Genomic DNA, 18,398 nt, shown 5'->3' with positions numbered 1-18,398 from the left:
ACAGCGTGTGTGTTGGGGGGCTGTAGACAGCGTGTGTGTTGGGGGGCTGTAGATAGCCTGTGTGTTGGGGGGCTGTAGACAGCGTGTGTGTTGGGGGGCTGTAGAGAGTGTGTGTGTTGGGGGGCTGTAGAGAACGTGTTGGGGGCTGTAGAGAGCGTGTGTGTTGGGGGGCTGTAGACAGCGTGTGTGTTGGGGGGCTGTAGAGAGCGTGTGTGTTGGGGGGCTGTAGACAGCGTGTGTGTTGGGGGGCTGTAGACAGCGTGTGTGTTGGGGGGCTGTAGAGCAATGTGTGTGTGTTGAGGGGGCTGTAGATAGCCTGTGTGTTGGGGGGCTGTAGACAGCGTGTGTGTTGGGGGGCTGTAGATAGCCTGTGTGTTGGGGCTGTAGAGAGCGTGTGTGTTGGGGGGCTGTAGAGAGTGTGTGTGTTGGGGCTGTAGAGAACGTGTTGGGGGGCTGTAGAGAGCGTGTGTATTGGGGCTGTAGAGCGTGTGTGTTGAAGGGCTGTAGAGCGTGTGTGTTGGGGGGCTGTAGAGAGCGTGTGTGTTGGGGGGCTGTAGATAGCCTGTGTGTTGGGGCTGTAGACAGCGTGTGTGTTGGGGGGCTGTAGAGCGTGTGTGTGTTGGGGGGCTGTAGAGAACGTGTTGGGGGCTGTAGAGCGTGTGTTTTGGGGGGCTGTAGAGCGTGTGTGTTGGGGGGCTGTAGAGAGCGTGTGTGTTGGGGGGCTGTAGATAGCCTGTGTGTTGGGCTGTAGACAGCGTGTGTGTTGGGGGGCTGTAGAGAGTGTGTGTTGGGGGGCTGTAGAGAACGTGTTGGGGGCTGTAGAGAGCGTGTGTGTTGGGGCTGTAGAGCGTGTGTGTTGGGGGGCTGTAGAGCTTGTGTGTTGGGGGGGCTGTAGAGAGCGTGTGTTGGGGGGCTGTAGATAGCCTGTGTGTTGGGGCTGTAGACAGCGTGTGTGTTGGGGGGGCTGTAGGGCGTGTGTGTGTTGGGGGGCTGTAGAGAACGGGTTGGGGGCTGTAGAGCGTATGTGTTGGGGGGCTGTAGAGCGTGTGTGTTGGGGGGCTGTAGACAGCGTGTGTGTTGGGGGGCTGTAGAGAGCGTGTGTGTTGGGGGGCTGTAGATAGCCTGTGTGTTGGGGGGCTGTAGACAGCGTGTGTGTTGGGGGGCTGTAGAGAGTGTGTGTTGGGGGGCTGTAGAGAACGTGTTGGGGGCTGTAGAGAGCGTGTGTGTTGGGGCTGTAGAGCGTGTGTGTTGGGGGGCTGTAGAGCTTGTGTGTTGGGGGATGTAGAGCTTGTGTGTTGGGGGCTGTAGAGCATGTGTGTTGGGGGGCTGTAGATAGCGTGTTTGTTGGGGGGCTGTAGAGCGTGTGTGTTGGGGGGCTGTAGACAGCGTGTGTGTTGGGGGGCTGTAGAGAGCGTGTTTGTTGGGGGGCTGTAGAGCGTGTGTGTTGGGGGGCTGTAGATACCCTGTGTGTTGGGGGGCTGTAGACAGCGTGTGTGTTGGGGGGCTGTAGACAGCGTGTGTGTTGGGGGGCTGTAGAGCATGTGTGTGTGTTGGGGGGGCTGTAGAGCCTGTGTGTTGGGGGGCTGTAGACAGCGTGTGTGTTGGGGGGCTGTAGAGAGTGTGTGTGTTGGGGGGCTGTAGAGAACGTGTTGGGGGCTGTAGAGAGCGTGTGTGTTGGGGGGCTGTAGACAGCGTGTGTGTTGGGGGGCTGTAGAGAGCGTGTGTGTTGGGGGGCTGTAGACAGCGTGTGTGTTGGGGGGCTGTAGACAGCGTGTGTGTTGGGGGGCTGTAGAGCAATGTGTGTGTGTTGGGGGGGCTGTAGATAGCCTGTGTGTTGGGGGGCTGTAGACAGCGTGTGTGTTGGGGGGCTGTAGACAGCGTGTGTGTTGGGGGGCTGTCGAGCATGTGTGTGTTGGGGGGCTGTAGACAGCGTGTGTGTTGGGGGGCTGTAGAGCATGTGTGTGTGTTGGGGGGGCTGTAGAGCATGTGTGTTGGGGGGCTGTAGACAGCGTGTGTGTTGGGGGGCTGTAGAGCGTGTGTGTTGGGGGGCTGTAGACAGCGTGTGTGTTGGGGGGCTGTAGAGCATGTGTGTTGGGGGGCTGTAGACAGCGTGTGTGTTGGGGGGGCTGTAGAGCGTGTGTTGGGGGGCTGTAGACAGCGTGTGTGTTGGGGGGCTGTAGAGCATGTGTGTTGGGGGGCTGTAGACAGCGTGTGTGTTGGGGGGCTGTAGAGCATGTGTGTGTTGGGGGGCTGTAGACAGCGTGTGTGTTGGGGGGCTGTAGAGCGTGTGTGTTGGGGGGCTGTAGACAGCGTGTGTGTTGGGGGGCTGTAGAGCATGTGTGTGTTGGGGGGCTGTAGACAGCGTGTGTGTTGGGGGGCTGTAGAGCATGTGTGTGTGTTGGGGGGGCTGTAGAGCATGTGTGTTGGGGGGCTGTAGACAGCGTGTGTGTTGGGGGGCTGTAGAGAGCGTGTGTGTTGGGGCTGTAGAGCGTGTGTGTTGGGGGGCTGTAGACAGCGTGTGTGTTGGGGGGGCTGTAGAGCGTGTGTGTTGGGGGGCTGTAGAGAGCGTGTGTGTTGGGGGGCTGTAGAGCGTGTGTGTTGGGGGGCTGTAGAGAGCGTGTGTGTTGGGGGGCTGTAGAGCGTGTGTGTTGGGGGGCTGTAGATAGTGTGTTGAGCAGTGGGGCTGCCATTGTGTATGGGAACTATTTAGAGGGGATTGGCGTAGATCAATAAGGGGTGTCAGTGAGGGAGGGGTGATACTGGGTGGGAGTGGCTTTTTGGATAATTGGGGTGGGGTTATATCTAGTGGGTGTGGCACAGGGATGATGGGAGGAGTTACAAAGTGGGAGGAGTCAGATGGTGTGCAGATGCGGGATATTGACTTGCGGGCACCGCGGACATGATGGGCATCATGTATGGTGAGAGTTGGCTGGTACACTTCTCTGCTTTTTATCTTGCTCCCACCTTTTGTCTCCATTTCTGCCCCAGTTGCCCCCCGCTGTTATCTGCCCTCTCCCCACAATGCATCTGTGCTGACTTCTCGCCGTGATCTGCAGCGACCTGAAGGTGATCACATGACGCTGATCGCGGTCTATAACCACTACAAAGAGCGTGAGTGCCCTCATGATGTTAGTGTTGAAGGTAGAGCTGAGCCTGTTGAGTTCAGCCTATAGCCGCACATGTTGATCATTGGAGCTGTCGTCCTCCTTACTGACGGCCTCCATGACAGCTGGCTCTGCCTGTTATTATATGCCCTTTATTATGTGCCTGTACTTGAGCAGAGGCCCCTCTTGTGCTCACAGACGGGGACGATGGCTGCACCGATGCTGCTCTTTGCCTTGACTCTTTGCGCCAAGCTGACCTACTGCGGGCAGAACTCCTGGACCTGATGCAGAGGATTGAACTCCCGGTCTCGGCCCCGGCGTTCCCTGATGAGGACTGTATTCTGAATGTCACCAGGGCCCTGCTGTCCGGAGGTTTCCTGAAGGTGAGACTATGCTAAATATCTCTTTTCTTGTCCTCGAGGAGAAGTCTTCAAGTAGGCCTATCATTAAATCTTGTGATTCCACCAGGTGGCTCGGGACGTGGACGGACAGGGAAACTATGTGATGTTGTCTCACAAACACGTGGCCACCCTGCACCCCTCATCTGTATATCATGGCCGGAGCCCCCCACCAGCATGGGTCTTGTACCACGACTTCAGCATCTCTCAGGACAACTGCATCAGTGTAGCCACAGAAGTACTCCCTGAGATGTGAGTGCCACAGAATTCCTCGTCTTCCTAGTCTCCTCATCTTATCCTCCACCCTCTTGTTACCCAAGTCTCGGTTTTATTGGCTACTTGTCCTGGAGGGTCGGCCATTGAGCTTCTCGTGGACTGATACTGTATTATACGCTCCTCCCTCTACAACTGTCCCTCCCATGAGCAGCCAGTGCCAAATGACCAGCTGTCTAAGCCTGACCAACATGTTTATCCTTCAGACAGCGTTCATTAGCTGGAAGCTTGTGACACCCCCCTCTCCCCAATCCTTCTACTGCACTATGAGCTACATTTTGAATGACATAAAGCGGAGGAAAGATGATGGGGTCTGCGCCATGATGGGATGTGGAGGACGGATGCTGAGGTCTTAAGTGTGAGAGCTCTTCATCTCATCTTTCTTTCTTCTTGCAGGTTGGTGGAGTTTGCTCCACAGTATTACTTGAGTAATCTCCCACGAAGCGAGAGCCGTGATCTATTGATGGATCTGCGAGATCAACTGCAAGACCACACCCTGTTTACTACACAGAGAGAGCAAGAGGAGGAGGAGGAGAAGGAATCCTGCTGCTTACAATGAGGAGGAGGAGAAGGGACTGAAGACCTTCTGCAGTGACCAGATGGATGATGAGGAGAAGACCGTGTTCTCTGTGCAGTGATGAGATGGATGAGGAGGAGAAGGAATCGTGCTGCCTGCAGTGAGGAGGAGAAGGGAGTGAAGACCTTGTGCAGTGAAGAGATGGAAGAGAAGACCTTGTTCTATGTGCAGTGGAGAGATGGATGAGGAGGAGATGACCTTGTTCTATGTGCAGTGGAGAGATGAATGATGAGGAGAAGACCTTGTTCTGTATGCAGTGATGAGATGAATGATGAGGAGAAGACCTTGTTCTGTATGCAGTGATGAGATGAATGATGAGGAGAAGACCTTGTTCTATGTGCAGTGGAGAGATGAATGATGAGGAGAAGACCTTGTTCTGTCTTCAGTGACGAGATGAATGAGGAGGAGAAGACCTTGTTCTGTATGCAGTGATGAGATGAATGATGAGGAGAAGACCTTGTTCTGTATGCAGTCATGAGATGAATGATGAGGAGAAGATCTTGTTCTGTATGCAGTGATGAGATGAATGATGAGGAGAAGACCTTGTTCTGTATGCAGTGACGAGATGAATGATGAGGAGAAGACCTTGTTCTGTATGCAGTCATGAGATGAATGATGAGGAGAAGACCTTGTTCTGTCTTCAGTGACGAGATGAATGATGAGGAGAAGACCTTGTTCTGTATGCAGTGATGAGATGAATGAGGAGGAGAAGACCTTGTTCTGTATGCAGTGATGAGATGAATGATGAGGAGAAGACCTTGTTCTGTATGCAGTGATGAGATGAATGATGAGGAGAAGACCTTGTTCTGTATGCAGTGATGAGATGAATGATGAGGAGAAGACCTTGTTCTGTATGCAGTGATGAGATGAATGATGAGGAGAAGACCTTGTTCTGTATGCAGTGATGAGATGAATGAGTAGGAGAAGACCTTGTTCTGTATGCAGTGGTGAGATGAATGATGAGGAGAAGACCTTGTTCTGTATGCAGTGATGAGATGAATGATGAGGAGAAGACCTTGTTCTGTATGCAGTGATGAGATGAATGATGAGGAGAAGACCTTGTTCTGTATGCAGTGATGAGATGAATGATGAGGAGAAGACCTTGTTCTGTATGCAGTGATGAGATGAATGATGAGGAGAAGACCTTGTTCTGTATGCAGTGGTGAGATGAATGATGAGGAGAAGACCTTGTTCTGTCTTCAGTGATGAGATGAATGATGAGGAGAAGACCTTGTTCTGTATGCAGTGATGAGATGAATGATGAGGAGAAGACCTTGTTCTGTATGCAGTGATGAGATGAATGATGAGGAGAAGACCTTGTTCTGTATGCAGTGATGAGATGAATGATGAGGAGAAGACCTTGTTCTGTATGCAGTGATGAGATGGATGATGAGGAGAAGACCTTGTTCTGTGTGCAGTTATGAGATGAATGATGAGGAGAAGACCTTGTTCTGTATGCAGTGATGAGATGAATGATGAGGAGAAGACCTTGTTCTGTATGCAGTGATGAGATGAATGATGAGGAGAAGACCTTGTTCTGTATGCAGTGATGAGATGAATGATGAGGAGAAGACCTTGTTCTGTATGCAGTGATGAGATGAATGAGGAGGAGAAGACCTTGTTCTGTATGCAGTGATGAGATGAATGAGGAGGAGAAGACCTTGTTCTGTGTGCAGTGATGAGATGAATGAGGAGGAGAAGACCTTGTTCTGTATGCAGTGGTGAGATGAATGATGAGGAGAAGACCTTGTTCTGTATGCAGTGATGAGATGAATGATGAGGAGAAGACCTTGTTCTGTATGCAGTGATGAGATGAATGAGGAGGAGAAGACCTTGTTCTGTATGCAGTGATGAGATGAATGATGAGAAGACCTTGTTCTGTGTGCAGTGATGAGATGAATGATGAGGAGAAGACCTTGTTCTGTCTTCAGTGATGAGATGAATGATGAGGAGAAGACCTTGTTCTGTATGCAGTGATGAGATGAATGATGAGGAGAAGACCTTGTTCTGTATGCAGTGATGAGATGAATGATGAGGAGAAGACCTTGTTCTGTATGCAGTGGTGAGATGAATGATGAGGAGAAGACCTTGTTCTGTCTTCAGTGATGAGATGAATGATGAGGAGAAGACCTTGTTCTGTATGCAGTGATGAGATGAATGATGAGGAGAAGACCTTGTTCTGTATGCAGTGGTGAGATGAATGATGAGGAGAAGACCTTGTTCTGTATGCAGTGATGAGATGAATGATGAGGAGAAGACCTTGTTCTGTATGCAGTGATGAGATGAATGATGAGGAGAAGACCTTGTTCTGTATGCAGTGGTGAGATGAATGATGAGGAGAAGACCTTGTTCTGTCTTCAGTGATGAGATGAATGATGAGGAGAAGACCTTGTTCTGTATGCAGTGATGAGATGAATGAGGAGGAGAAGACCTTGTTCTGTATGCAGTGATGAGATGAATGATGAGGAGAAGACCTTGTTCTGTATGCAGTGATGAGATGAATGAGGAGGAGAAGACCTTGTTCTGTATGCAGTGATGAGATGAATGATGAGGAGAAGACCTTGTTCTGTATGCAGTGATGAGATGAATGATGAGGAGAAGACCTTGTTCTGTATGCAGTGATGAGATGAATGAGTAGGAGAAGACCTTGTTCTGTATGCAGTGGTGAGATGAATGATGAGGAGAAGACCTTGTTCTGTATGCAGTGATGAGATGAATGAGTAGGAGAAGACCTTGTTCTGTATGCAGTGATGAGATGAATGATGAGGAGAAGACCTTGTTCTGTATGCAGTGGTGAGATGAATGATGAGGAGAAGACCTTGTTCTGTCTTCAGTGATGAGATGAATGATGAGGAGAAGACCTTGTTCTGTATGCAGTGATGAGATGAATGAGGAGGAGAAGACCTTGTTCTGTATGCAGTGGTGAGATGAATGATGAGGAGAAGACCTTGTTCTGTATGCAGTGATGAGATGAATGAGGAGGAGAAGACCTTGTTCTGTATGCAGTGATGAGATGAATGATAAGGAGAAGACCTTGTTCTGTATGCAGTGATGAGATGAATGATGAGGAGAAGACCTTGTTCTGTATGCAGTGATGAGATGAATGAGTAGGAGAAGACCTTGTTCTGTATGCAGTGGTGAGATGAATGATGAGGAGAAGACCTTGTTCTGTATGCAGTGATGAGATGAATGATGAGGAGAAGACCTTGTTCTGTATGCAGTGATGAGATGAATGATGAGGAGAAGACCTTGTTCTGTATGCAGTGATGAGATGAATGATGAGGAGAAGACCTTGTTCTGTATGCAGTGATGAGATGAATGATGAGGAGAAGACCTTGTTCTGTATGCAGTGATGAGATGAATGATGAGGAGAAGACCTTGTTCTGTATGCAGTGATGAGATGAATGATGAGGAGAAGACCTTGTTCTGTATGCAGTGATGAGATGAATGATGAGGAGAAGACCTTGTTCTGTATGCAGTGATGAGATGAATGATGAGGAGAAGACCTTGTTCTGTATGCAGTGATGAGATGAATGATGAGGAGAAGACCTTGTTCTGTATGCAGTGGTGAGATGAATGATGAGGAGAAGACCTTGTTCTGTATGCAGTGATGAGATGGATGATGAGGAGAAGACCTTGTTCTGTGTGCAGTGATGAGATGAATGATGAGGAGAAGACCTTGTTCTGTATGCAGTGATGAGATGAATGATGAGGAGAAGACCTTGTTCTGTATGCAGTGATGAGATGAATGAGGAGGAGAAGACCTTTTTCTGTATGCAGTGATGAGATGAATGAGGAGGAGAAGATTTTGTTCTGTATGCAGTGATGAGATGAATGATGAGAAGACCTTGTTCTGTGTGCAGTGATGAGATGAATGATGAGGAGAAGACCTTGTTCTGTCTTCAGTGATGAGATGAATGATGAGGAGAAGACCTTGTTCTGTATGCAGTGATGAGATGAATGATGAGGAGAAGACCTTGTTCTGTATGCAGTGATGAGATGAATGATGAGGAGAAGACCTTGTTCTGTATGCAGTGATGAGATGAATGATGAGGAGAAGACCTTGTTCTGTATGCAGTGGTGAGATGAATGATGAGGAGAAGACCTTGTTCTGTCTTCAGTGATGAGATGAATGATGAGGAGAAGACCTTGTTCTGTATGCAGTGATGAGATGAATGAGGAGGAGAAGACCTTGTTCTGTATGCAGTGATGAGATGAATGATGAGGAGAAGACCTTGTTCTGTATGCAGTGATGAGATGAATGAGGAGGAGAAGACCTTGTTCTGTATGCAGTGATGAGATGAATGATGAGGAGAAGACCTTGTTCTGTATGCAGTGATGAGATGAATGATGAGAAGAAGACCTTGTTCTGTGTGCAGTGATGAGATGAATGATGAGGAGAAGACCTTGTTCTGTATGCAGTGATGAGATGGATGAGGGAAGAGGAGAAGACCTCATTCTTTGTGCATTGACTAAATGGTGAGGAGTTAGAAGACCTTGTTCTGTATGCAGTGATGAGATGAATGAGGAGGAGAAGACCTTGTTCTGTATGCAGTGATGAGATGAATGATGAGAAGACCTTGTTCTGTATGCAGTGATGAGATGAATGATGAGAAGACCTTGTTCTGTGTGCAGTGATGAGATGAATGATGAGGAGAAGACCTTGTTCTGTATGCAGTGATGAGATGAATGATGAGGAGAAGACCTTGTTCTGTATGCAGTGATGAGATGAATGATGAGGAGAAGACCTTGTTCTGTATGCAGTGATGAGATGAATGATGAGAAGACCTTGTTCTGTGTGCAGTGATGAGATGAATGAGGAGGAGAAGATCTTGTTCTGTATGCAGTGATGAGATGAATGATGAGGAGAAGACCTTGTTCTGTATGCAGTGATGAGATGAATGATGAGAAGACCTTGTTCTGTGTGCAGTGATGAGATGAATGATGAGGAGAAGACCTTGTTCTGTATGCAGTGATGAGATGGATGAGGGAAGAGGAGAAGACCTCATTCTTTGTGCATTGACTAAATGGTGAGGAGTTAGAAGACCTTGTTCTGTGTGCAGTGATGAGATGGATGAGGAAAATGATCTGTGTGCAGTAATGAGATGTATGAGGAATAAAAGACGTCGGAGATGGATGAGGAGGAGAAGACCTTGTTCTGTATGCAGTGATGAGATGAATGATGAGGAGAAGACCTTGTTCTGTATGCAGTGATGAGATGAATGATGAGGAGAAGACCTTGTTCTGTATGCAGTGATGAGATGAATGATGAGGAGAAGACCTTGTTCTATGTGCAGTGGAGAGATGAATGATGAGGAGAAGACCTTGTTCTGTCTTCAGTGACGAGATGAATGAGGAGGAGAAGACCTTGTTCTGTATGCAGTGATGAGATGAATGATGAGGAGAAGACCTTGTTCTGTATGCAGTGATGAGATGAATGATGAGCAGAAGACCTTGTTCTGTATGCAGTGATGAGATGAATGAGGAGGAGAAGACCTTGTTCTGTATGCAGTGGTGAGATGAATGATGAGGAGAAGACCTTGTTCTGTATGCAGTGATGAGATGAATGAGGAGGAGAAGACCTTGTTCTGTATGCAGTGATGAGATGAATGATGAGAAGACCTTGTTCTGTGTGCAGTGATGAGATGAATGATGAGGAGAAGACCTTGTTCTGTCTTCAGTGATGAGATGAATGATGAGGAGAAGACCTTGTTCTGTATGCAGTGATGAGATGAATGATGAGGAGAAGACCTTGTTCTGTATGCAGTGATGAGATGAATGATGAGGAGAAGACCTTGTTCTGTATGCAGTGGTGAGATGAATGATGAGGAGAAGACCTTGTTCTGTCTTCAGTGATGAGATGAATGATGAGGAGAAGACCTTGTTCTGTATGCAGTGATGAGATGAATGAGGAGGAGAAGACCTTGTTCTGTATGCAGTGATGAGATGAATGATGAGGAGAAGACCTTGTTCTGTATGCAGTGATGAGATGAATGAGGAGGAGAAGACCTTGTTCTGTATGCAGTGATGAGATGAATGATGAGGAGAAGACCTTGTTCTGTGTGCAGTGATGAGATGAATGATGAGGAGAAGACCTTGTTCTGTCTTCAGTGATGAGATGAATGATGAGGAGAAGACCTTGTTCTGTATGCAGTGATGAGATGAATGATGAGGAGAAGACCTTGTTCTGTATGCAGTGATGAGATGAATGATGAGGAGAAGACCTTGTTCTGTATGCAGTGATGAGATGGATGAGGGAAGAGGAGAAGACCTCATTCTTTGTGCATTGACTAAATGGTGAGGAGTTAGAAGACCTTGTTCTGTATGCAGTGATGAGATGAATGAGGAGGAGAAGACCTTGTTCTGTATGCAGTGATGAGATGAATGATGAGGAGAAGACCTTGTTCTGTATGCAGTGATGAGATGAATGAGGAGGAGAATACCTTGTTCTGTATGCAGTGATGAGATGAATGATGAGGAGAAGACCTTGTTCTGTATGCAGTGATGAGATGAATGAGGAGAAGACCTTGTTCTGTATGCAGTGATGAGATGAATGATGAGGAGAAGACCTTGTTCTGTATGCAGTGATGAGATGAATGATGAGGAGAAGACCTTGTTCTGTATGCAGTGATGAGATGAATGAGGAGGAGAAGACCTTGTTCTGTATGCAGTGATGAGATGAATGAGGAGGAGAAGACCTTGGTCTGTATGCAGTGATGAGATGAATGATGAGGAGAAGACCTTGGTCTGTATGCAGTGATGAGATGAATGATGAGAAGACCTTGTTCTGTATGCAGTGGTGAGATGGATGAGGGAAGAGGAGAAGACCTTGTTCTGTATGCAGTGATGAGAAGGATGATGAGGAGAAGACCTTGTTCTGTATGCAGTGATGAGATGAATGAGGAGGAGAAGACCTTGTTCTGTATGCAGTGATGAGATGAATGATGAGGAGAAGACCTTGTTCTGTATGCAGTGATGAGATGAATGAGGAGGAGAAGACCTTGTTCTGTATGCAGTGATGAGATGAATGATGAGGAGAAGACCTTGTTCTGTATGCAGTGATGAGATGAATGATGAGGAGAAGACCTTGTTCTGTATGCAGTGATGAGATGAATGAGGAGGAGAAGACCTTGTTCTGTATGCAGTGATGAGATGAATGAGGAGAAGACCTTGTTCTGTATGCAGTGATGAGATGAATGATGAGGAGAAGACCTTGTTCTGTATGCAGTGATGAGATGAATGATGAGGAGAAGACCTTGTTCTGTATGCAGTGATGAGATAGATGAGGAGGAGAAGACCTTGTTCTGTGTGCAGTGATGAGATGGATGAGGAGGAGAAGACCTTGTTCTGTGTGCAGTGATGAGATGGATGAGGAAAATGATCTGTGTGCAGTGATGAGATGGATGACGAGGAGAAGACCTCATTCTGTGTGCAGTAATGAGATGTATGAGGAATAAAAGACGTCGGAGATGGATGAGGAGGAGAAGACCTTGTCCTGTGTGCAGTGATGAGATGAATGATGAGGAGAAGACCTTGTTCTGTATGCAGTGATGAGATGAATGATGAGGAGAAGACCTTGTTCTGTATGCAGTGATGAGATGAATGAGGAGGAGAAGACCTTGTTCTGTATGCAGTGATGAGATGAATGAGGAGAAGACCTTGTTCTGTATGCAGTGATGAGATGAATGATGAGGAGAAGACCTTGTTCTGTATGCAGTGATGAGATGAATGATGAGGAGAAGACCTTGTTCTGTATGCAGTGATGAGATAGATGAGGAGGAGAAGACCTTGTTCTGTGTGCAGTGATGAGATGGATGAGGAGGAGAAGACCTTGTTCTGTGTGCAGTGATGAGATGGATGAGGAAAATGATCTGTGTGCAGTGATGAGATGGATGACGAGGAGAAGACCTCATTCTGTGTGCAGTAATGAGATGTATGAGGAATAAAAGACGTCGGAGATGGATGAGGAGGAGAAGACCTTGTCCTGTGTGCAGTGATGAGATGGATGAGGAGGAGAAGACCTCGTTCTGTGTGCAGTGATGAGATGGATGAGGAGGAGAAGACCTCGTTCCGTGTGCAGTAAGGAAGATTTACTGAAATCCTGGGTGCACTTTTCTCACCCTCTGAGCCTTGGAGAACTGCAGTTTCCGGACGCTACAGGCCGCGGTCCCAATTCTCTCGAGAGTAAGGATTGAGACTGATGCGATCCTGGCAATACGCAGGCGCCTGCTTCATCTATGATCCTGTGGGGTTCAGTGTGTAACGTAGTTGTAGATCAGATTCTATGATGCTATAATGTATTAATCCGCGCCCGATCGTGTCACATAAAGTCTTCGATGTTCTGTATAATTTGGCACTCGGCAGGAATCGGTGTGATGGATTCCAGCTCTGCGTCTTATCGTACTTCTATCCTGATGTTTTTGGGAGACATTGGATTTCACTTGAATTATGAAACCGTGATAAAATTATTTATAGGTTTTTATAAATTTGGAAGATTTTAAGATATTTTTAAGCCTGATTTTTTTTATCATTGTCTTTGTGTCCTTTACAAATGTACAGTAATGACAGTTGTGTGCACATGGCCTACGTACAGCGATGGTTGGATCATTCATCTGTGCACACTAATGGTGGGCCTACGTGCAGTGATGGTGGGACCACTGATCTGTGCACACTAATGGTGGGTATATGTACAGTGATGGTGGGTCTAACTACAGTGATGGTGGGACCACTGATCTGTGCACAGTAATGGTGGGCCTACGTACAGTAATGGTGGGACCACTGATCTGTGCACAGTAATGATGGGTATATGTACAGTGATGGTGGGACCACTGATCTGTGCACACTAATGGTGGGTATATGTACAGTGATGGTGGGACCACTCATCTGTGCACACTAATGGTGGGTATATGTACAGTGATGGTGGGACCATTGATTTGTGCACAGTAATGGTGGGCCTACGTACAGTAATGGTGGGACCACTGATCTGTGCACAGTAATGGTGGGCCTACGTACAGTGATGGTGGGACCACTGATCTGTGCACAGTAATGATGGGTATATGTACAGTGATGGTGGGACCACTGATCTGTGCACACTAATGGTGGGTATATGTACAGTGATGGTGGGACCATTGATTTGTGCACAGTAATGGTGGGCCTACGTACAGTAATGGTGGGACCACTGATCTGTGCACAGTAATGGTGGGCCTACGTACAGTGATGGTGGGACCACTGATCTGTGCACAGTAATGATGGGTATATGTACAGTGATGGTGGGACCACTGATCTGTGCACACTAATGGTGGGTATATGTACAGTGATGGTGGGTCTAACTACAGTGATGGTGGGACCATTGATCTGTGCACAGTAATGGTGGGCCTACGTACAGTAATGGTGGGACCACTGATCTGTGCACAGTAATGATGGGTATATGTACAGTGATGGTGGGACCACTGATCTGTGCACACTAATGGTGGGTATATGTACAGTGATGGTGGGACCACTGATCTGTGCACACTAATGGTGGGCCTACATACAGTGATGGTGGGACCACTGATCTGTGCACAGTAATGGTGGGTATATGTACAGTGATGGTGGGACCACTTATCTGTGCACAGTAATGGTGGGTATATGTACAGTGATGGTGGGTCTACATACAGTGATAGTGGGACCATTGATCTGTGCACACTAATGGTGGGCCTACGTGCAGTGATGGTGGGGCTGCTGATCTGTGCACAGTAATGGTGGGTATATGTACAGTGATGGTGGGTCTACATACAGTGATAGTGGGACCATTGATCTGTGCACACTAATGGTGGGCCTACGTGCAGTGATGGTGGGGCTGCTGATCTGTGCACAGTAATGGTGGGTATATGTACAGTGATGGTGGGATCATTCATCTGTGCACACTAATGGTGGGTCTACCTACAGTAATGGTGGGGCTGCTGATCTGTGCACAGTAATGGTGGGCCTACGTACAGTGATGGTGGGTCTACATACAGTGATAGTGGGACCATTGATCTGTGTACAATAATGGTGGGACCATTGATCTGTGCACAGTAATGGTGGGCCTACGTACAGTGATGGTGGGACCACTGATCTGTGCACAGTAATGGTGGGTATATGTACAGTGATGGTGGGACCATTGATCTGTGCACAGTAATGGTGGGTCTACCTACAGTAATGGTGGGACCACTGATCTGTGCACAGTAATGATGGGTATATGTACAGTGATGGTGGGACCACTGATCTGTGCACAGTAATGGTGGGTATATGTACAGTGATGGTGGGACCATTGATCTGTGCACAGTAATGGTGGGTCTACCTACAGTAATGGTGGGGATGCTGATCTGTGCACAGTAATGGTGGGTATATGTACAGCGATGGTGGGACCATTGATCTGTGCACAGTAATGGTGGGTCTACTTACAGTAATGGTGGGACCACTGATCTGTGCACAGTAATGGTGGGCCTACGTACAGTGATGGTGGGACCACTGATCTGTGCACAGTAATGGTGGGTATATGTACAGTGATGGTGGGACCATTGATCTGTGCACAGTAATGGTGGGTCTACCTACAGTAATGGTGGGGATGCTGATCTGTGCACAGTAATGGTGGGTATATGTACAGTGATGGTGGGACCATTGATCTGTGCACAGTAATGGTGGGTCTACCTACAGTAATGGTGGGGATGCTGATCTGTGCACAGTAATGATGGGTATATGTACAGCGATGGTGGGACCATTGATCTGTGCACAGTAATGGTGGGTCTACTTACAGTAATGGTGGGGATGCTGATCTGTGCACAGTAATGGTGGGCCTACGTGCAGTGATGGTGGGTCTACATACAGTGATAGTGGGACCATTGATCTGTGTGCAATAATGGTGGGACCATTGATCTGTGCACACTAATGGTGTGCCTATGTATAGTAATGGTGGATCTGCATCCGAGGTTGCCATGCAGTAGCGATAGGCCATCGCCTTGTCCATGTACAGTAATGAAGGGTCTCCTAATCAATGTTAGGGCATGTTAGGCATGTTAGGCTATGGGTTGAACTAGATGGACTTAGTCTTCCTTCAACCTTAATAACTATGTTACTATGTAACGTATAGTGATTATTTATGAGACAACTTCCTGGGGTGCCATCCTGCAGATCTAGGGGGTCTATTTGTTCATCAGTAATGGTGGGTCAACCTCCTGGGGTGCCATTCAATAGATGTTGGGCATCTTCAGGTTTTCACCACTGGACATATTATTGATGAATTTTGCTGACCAGTCTTATTAGAAAGTGACCAGGCTCTACCAGAAATGTCTTGGGAGTGTGGGATCCTGGTAATCCGCGGTCTGGTGCAGACCCATTATACCCATTGGTACAGTAGACATTGAAGGACGGTAGCCCTCAGTTACTGGGATGCTGAGAATAACCTTTCCACTGCTCTGGAGGCTTCAGGTGAAAGGGTTTGTGCAATGGTTTGTGCCTACAAGTCCGTGTCCATCATGTCTGCTGTGACTATTCATGTACGGTGGTGGCACTGCATGTAGTGTCACCCCATCACAATAAATCCATGGTGAACACTGGCGCTCAGGTCTCAGATTCTTTGTCATCACTTGTATCATGTGCTGCCCAGTTTTACATTGGAAGTGAAGTGGCCAAATATTGGAACATAAAAGTGGGAAGTGAAGATCTCGCCTCAGTCTCTGAACGTGTCTGTTGTAGACCGTGCAGTGGGGCAGGCTCAGGCTGGTTGTTACTGAAGTGGCTGACCTGGACACGTGAAGGACAGTTCTGCATGTATTTTCAGCATTTCTCGACCTACATGAGGCACAGTGGAAGACTTGCTGGCAGGGTAAGGACTCCTATCCAGGGCTTACTGAACAGCATTGGGTGGGTTATGCCTTGCTACAGAAATATTCGAGCATTTTTGGCTTGTTCATGTGAATGGCAGATGGCCCAATATTACTGTGAGTTACCATAACACTTAGGAGCACTGAAGAAGAAAAATTAATGGTTGGCTGGCTTGTATCAGTAGATGACACGTGACGTGGATAAAGCTAGCCGGGTCAGCCGTGGAGAACTTTACACTGCTAGATCAAATGGAAGGAGAAGTACAGGTCCCAAACGAAGGACAGGATCTCAGAAAATTGCTGCAGCAACTCTTCAAAGTCCGTCCCAAAAAAAAACACAAGGACTTAAAATGGTTAAAAACATACTTGACAACAGTTTTTTTCTTTATTATTTTTTATTGAATTGACCATGTTTCTTTCATTATTCCAATATACTAGATCTTGGACCATGAACACTCAGGAGAAATTACCACCAGTTCTGTATAGATTAGCCAGGATCGTGAAGCAGTCATAATGAAGCCCTACATGAAGAACATTCTACATAAAATGACTGTTTAAAAAATGTAAAAACTGCTGGGCCCGGGGGAATCCGGGAGGCATCCTCTTACCCCCACATTGGTGTTCATATACAGGTCGGTTGTCTCTCTGCTCGGGATTGCCCCATTTCCTGACGAGGCGCAGTGGGTAAGTGAGACTCAGGATCAGTCCTGTCTCTGTATGGATTTGGAGCCACAGGGGCGCTCTTATGAGGCCGGACCACTCTAACCATATTTCCTGTATTTCCTTCCGGATCTCTCTGGCCCATCCTGGCTCGGCCGCGGACGAGGTGGGTACCTCCCTGTTCCGTACCTTTCCTGCCGAGGCTGCCATCCCCTGCTCCTGCTCTTGCGCACGTCCTTCAGCCCCGATTTCTAAGAAAGTGAAGCACAGATTAGTACGCAGGCGCTCCCGCAAAGCTTTCTTAAGCGGCACATCCCTGAGGCCTGCTACAAGTTGATCTCTCAAGATCACATCAGAAGGCCTCACGCCCACATTGTCCCGCTTGGCGCTCGCCGCGTGCGCCTCTTGTAAAGCGTTCATATATTGGGTCACAGATTCCCCCTCCCTCTGAATCGCATATGCAATTCTCCAACATCAGTGGGGTCCCCATGCATCTCCAAATTTTACAACACCTTGATGAAAGTGTTTTGCTCATGAGGGGGCTGATACATTACGGAACATCTAGCTTCTCCATCCAGGGCCATCACAGCAATCTCTGCTTGTGTAGCGGGGGTCATAGGGTGAATACCTTTAACCCGCTCAGTCCATTCCCATAGCAGAGATTTGCTCCCTGTAAACCTTGGGAGATTGCTGAGCATGGCCCCCAGTGGCAAGCTGGCCCTTGGGGCACCCATGACCACTTGGTCTGCTGCCTCTGCGCTTGTAGACTGCATCCTGCTGACTACACCAAATGTAGTAGGTTGCGTGATGCAGTGACGCAAGTCAGGCAGAGCAAGGGTTAACAACTTAACAATTTAATTGGAACAATAGAGGAACTCCTCCCAGGGAGAAAACGGTTAAATTGAAAAGGAGAGATTGCAATGTTAGGGTACCTTCACACTGGTCGATTCTGCTACGATTACGACGCATTTGCGTCATATTCGACATCGCAGTACGAGCTCGTAGCCAGCGGTCACACTCTACGATGTTAACGCTTTTTCTGACGTAGTTGCGATGTGAACGTCACGCGTCGCAATCGTACGCTACCCTTCACACCGCCATAGTCCTACGACTCCGAGCGTGACGTATTACCAGCATGGGCGTGCTAAAACGTCACGCCCAATCAGGAGACAGGTATGCGGAAGCCCAACCCACGTAGTCGCATTACGAGCTCGTATGACCGCCGTCACATACTACGATTTCGACCGCCACAGCGGGACATTTACGACGAAAGAAAGTTCTGCTCTTTCTTTCACATCGTACGATACTGGGCTGCGTCGCAAATCGTAACGCCATGTCACACTTTGCAACCTCGGAACGAGGACGGATAAACGTCACAAATCGAACGCTCGTTCAGACTTTGATTGCACAGTGTGAAGGGGCCCTAACAGTCCAGTAATCAATCTTATCGTGTCTTTAAGGTCCTCAGCCACAGGTGATCCGTTGGGGGTTGTAGTACCGGCCACAGCCGGTGGAGTGTCCTGAGATGGGGTCCTATCTTACG

At 48.0% G+C, this 18,398-nt stretch overlaps 1 protein-coding gene and 2 long non-coding RNA genes across 11 annotated transcripts in view; 1 reads left to right on the top strand and 2 right to left on the bottom strand.

Annotated features, from left to right (window-relative positions):
* The window catches only part of DQX1 (DEAQ-box RNA dependent ATPase 1), a 108,862-nt gene extending 101,602 nt beyond the window's left edge, over positions 1-7,260 (top strand). For 3 of the 4 annotated variants that reach the window (XM_077280478.1, XM_077280477.1, XM_077280480.1), the window contains exons 9-12: positions 2,989-3,111; positions 3,303-3,487; positions 3,573-3,754; positions 4,172-7,260. In XM_077280478.1, the coding sequence (XP_077136593.1) occupies positions 2,989-3,111; positions 3,303-3,487; positions 3,573-3,754; positions 4,172-4,334 (653 nt within the window). In that variant the 3' untranslated portion in view covers positions 4,335-7,260. The remainder of the gene's footprint in view (positions 1-2,988; positions 3,112-3,302; positions 3,488-3,572; positions 3,755-4,171) is intronic. The other variant, XR_013220134.1, reaches the window with a different exon arrangement.
* Positions 6,002-7,396, bottom strand: LOC143793481 (uncharacterized). The gene is made up of 6 exons (XR_013220141.1): positions 7,257-7,396; positions 7,085-7,213; positions 6,698-6,740; positions 6,397-6,482; positions 6,268-6,353; positions 6,002-6,098 (listed from the first exon to the last, which is right to left on the bottom strand). It is a non-coding gene; the product is annotated as an uncharacterized LOC143793481 (long non-coding RNA).
* A 1,695-nt stretch (positions 7,397-9,091) lies between these two features.
* LOC143793480 (uncharacterized) lies at positions 9,092-12,498 on the bottom strand. Of its 6 annotated transcripts, XR_013220137.1 has the most exons (7): positions 12,417-12,498; positions 12,183-12,373; positions 11,694-11,841; positions 10,577-10,666; positions 9,935-10,017; positions 9,310-9,356; positions 9,220-9,266 (listed from the first exon to the last, which is right to left on the bottom strand). It is a non-coding gene; the product is annotated as an uncharacterized LOC143793480 (long non-coding RNA). The 6 variants fall into 6 exon arrangements; XR_013220138.1 differs by lacking the exons at positions 9,220-9,266; positions 9,935-10,017 and adding an exon at positions 9,092-9,140; XR_013220139.1 differs by lacking the exons at positions 9,220-9,266; positions 9,310-9,356 and having other exon boundaries at positions 9,888-9,974.
* Between the last annotated feature and the right edge of the window lie 5,900 nt (positions 12,499-18,398).

This window comes from Ranitomeya variabilis, chromosome 1, assembly GCF_051348905.1.
Source record: "Ranitomeya variabilis isolate aRanVar5 chromosome 1, aRanVar5.hap1, whole genome shotgun sequence".
NCBI lineage: Eukaryota > Metazoa > Chordata > Amphibia > Anura > Dendrobatidae > Ranitomeya > Ranitomeya variabilis.
Note: the sequence above shows the minus strand (reverse complement) of the source record. Positions and strands in the feature narration are given on the sequence as shown.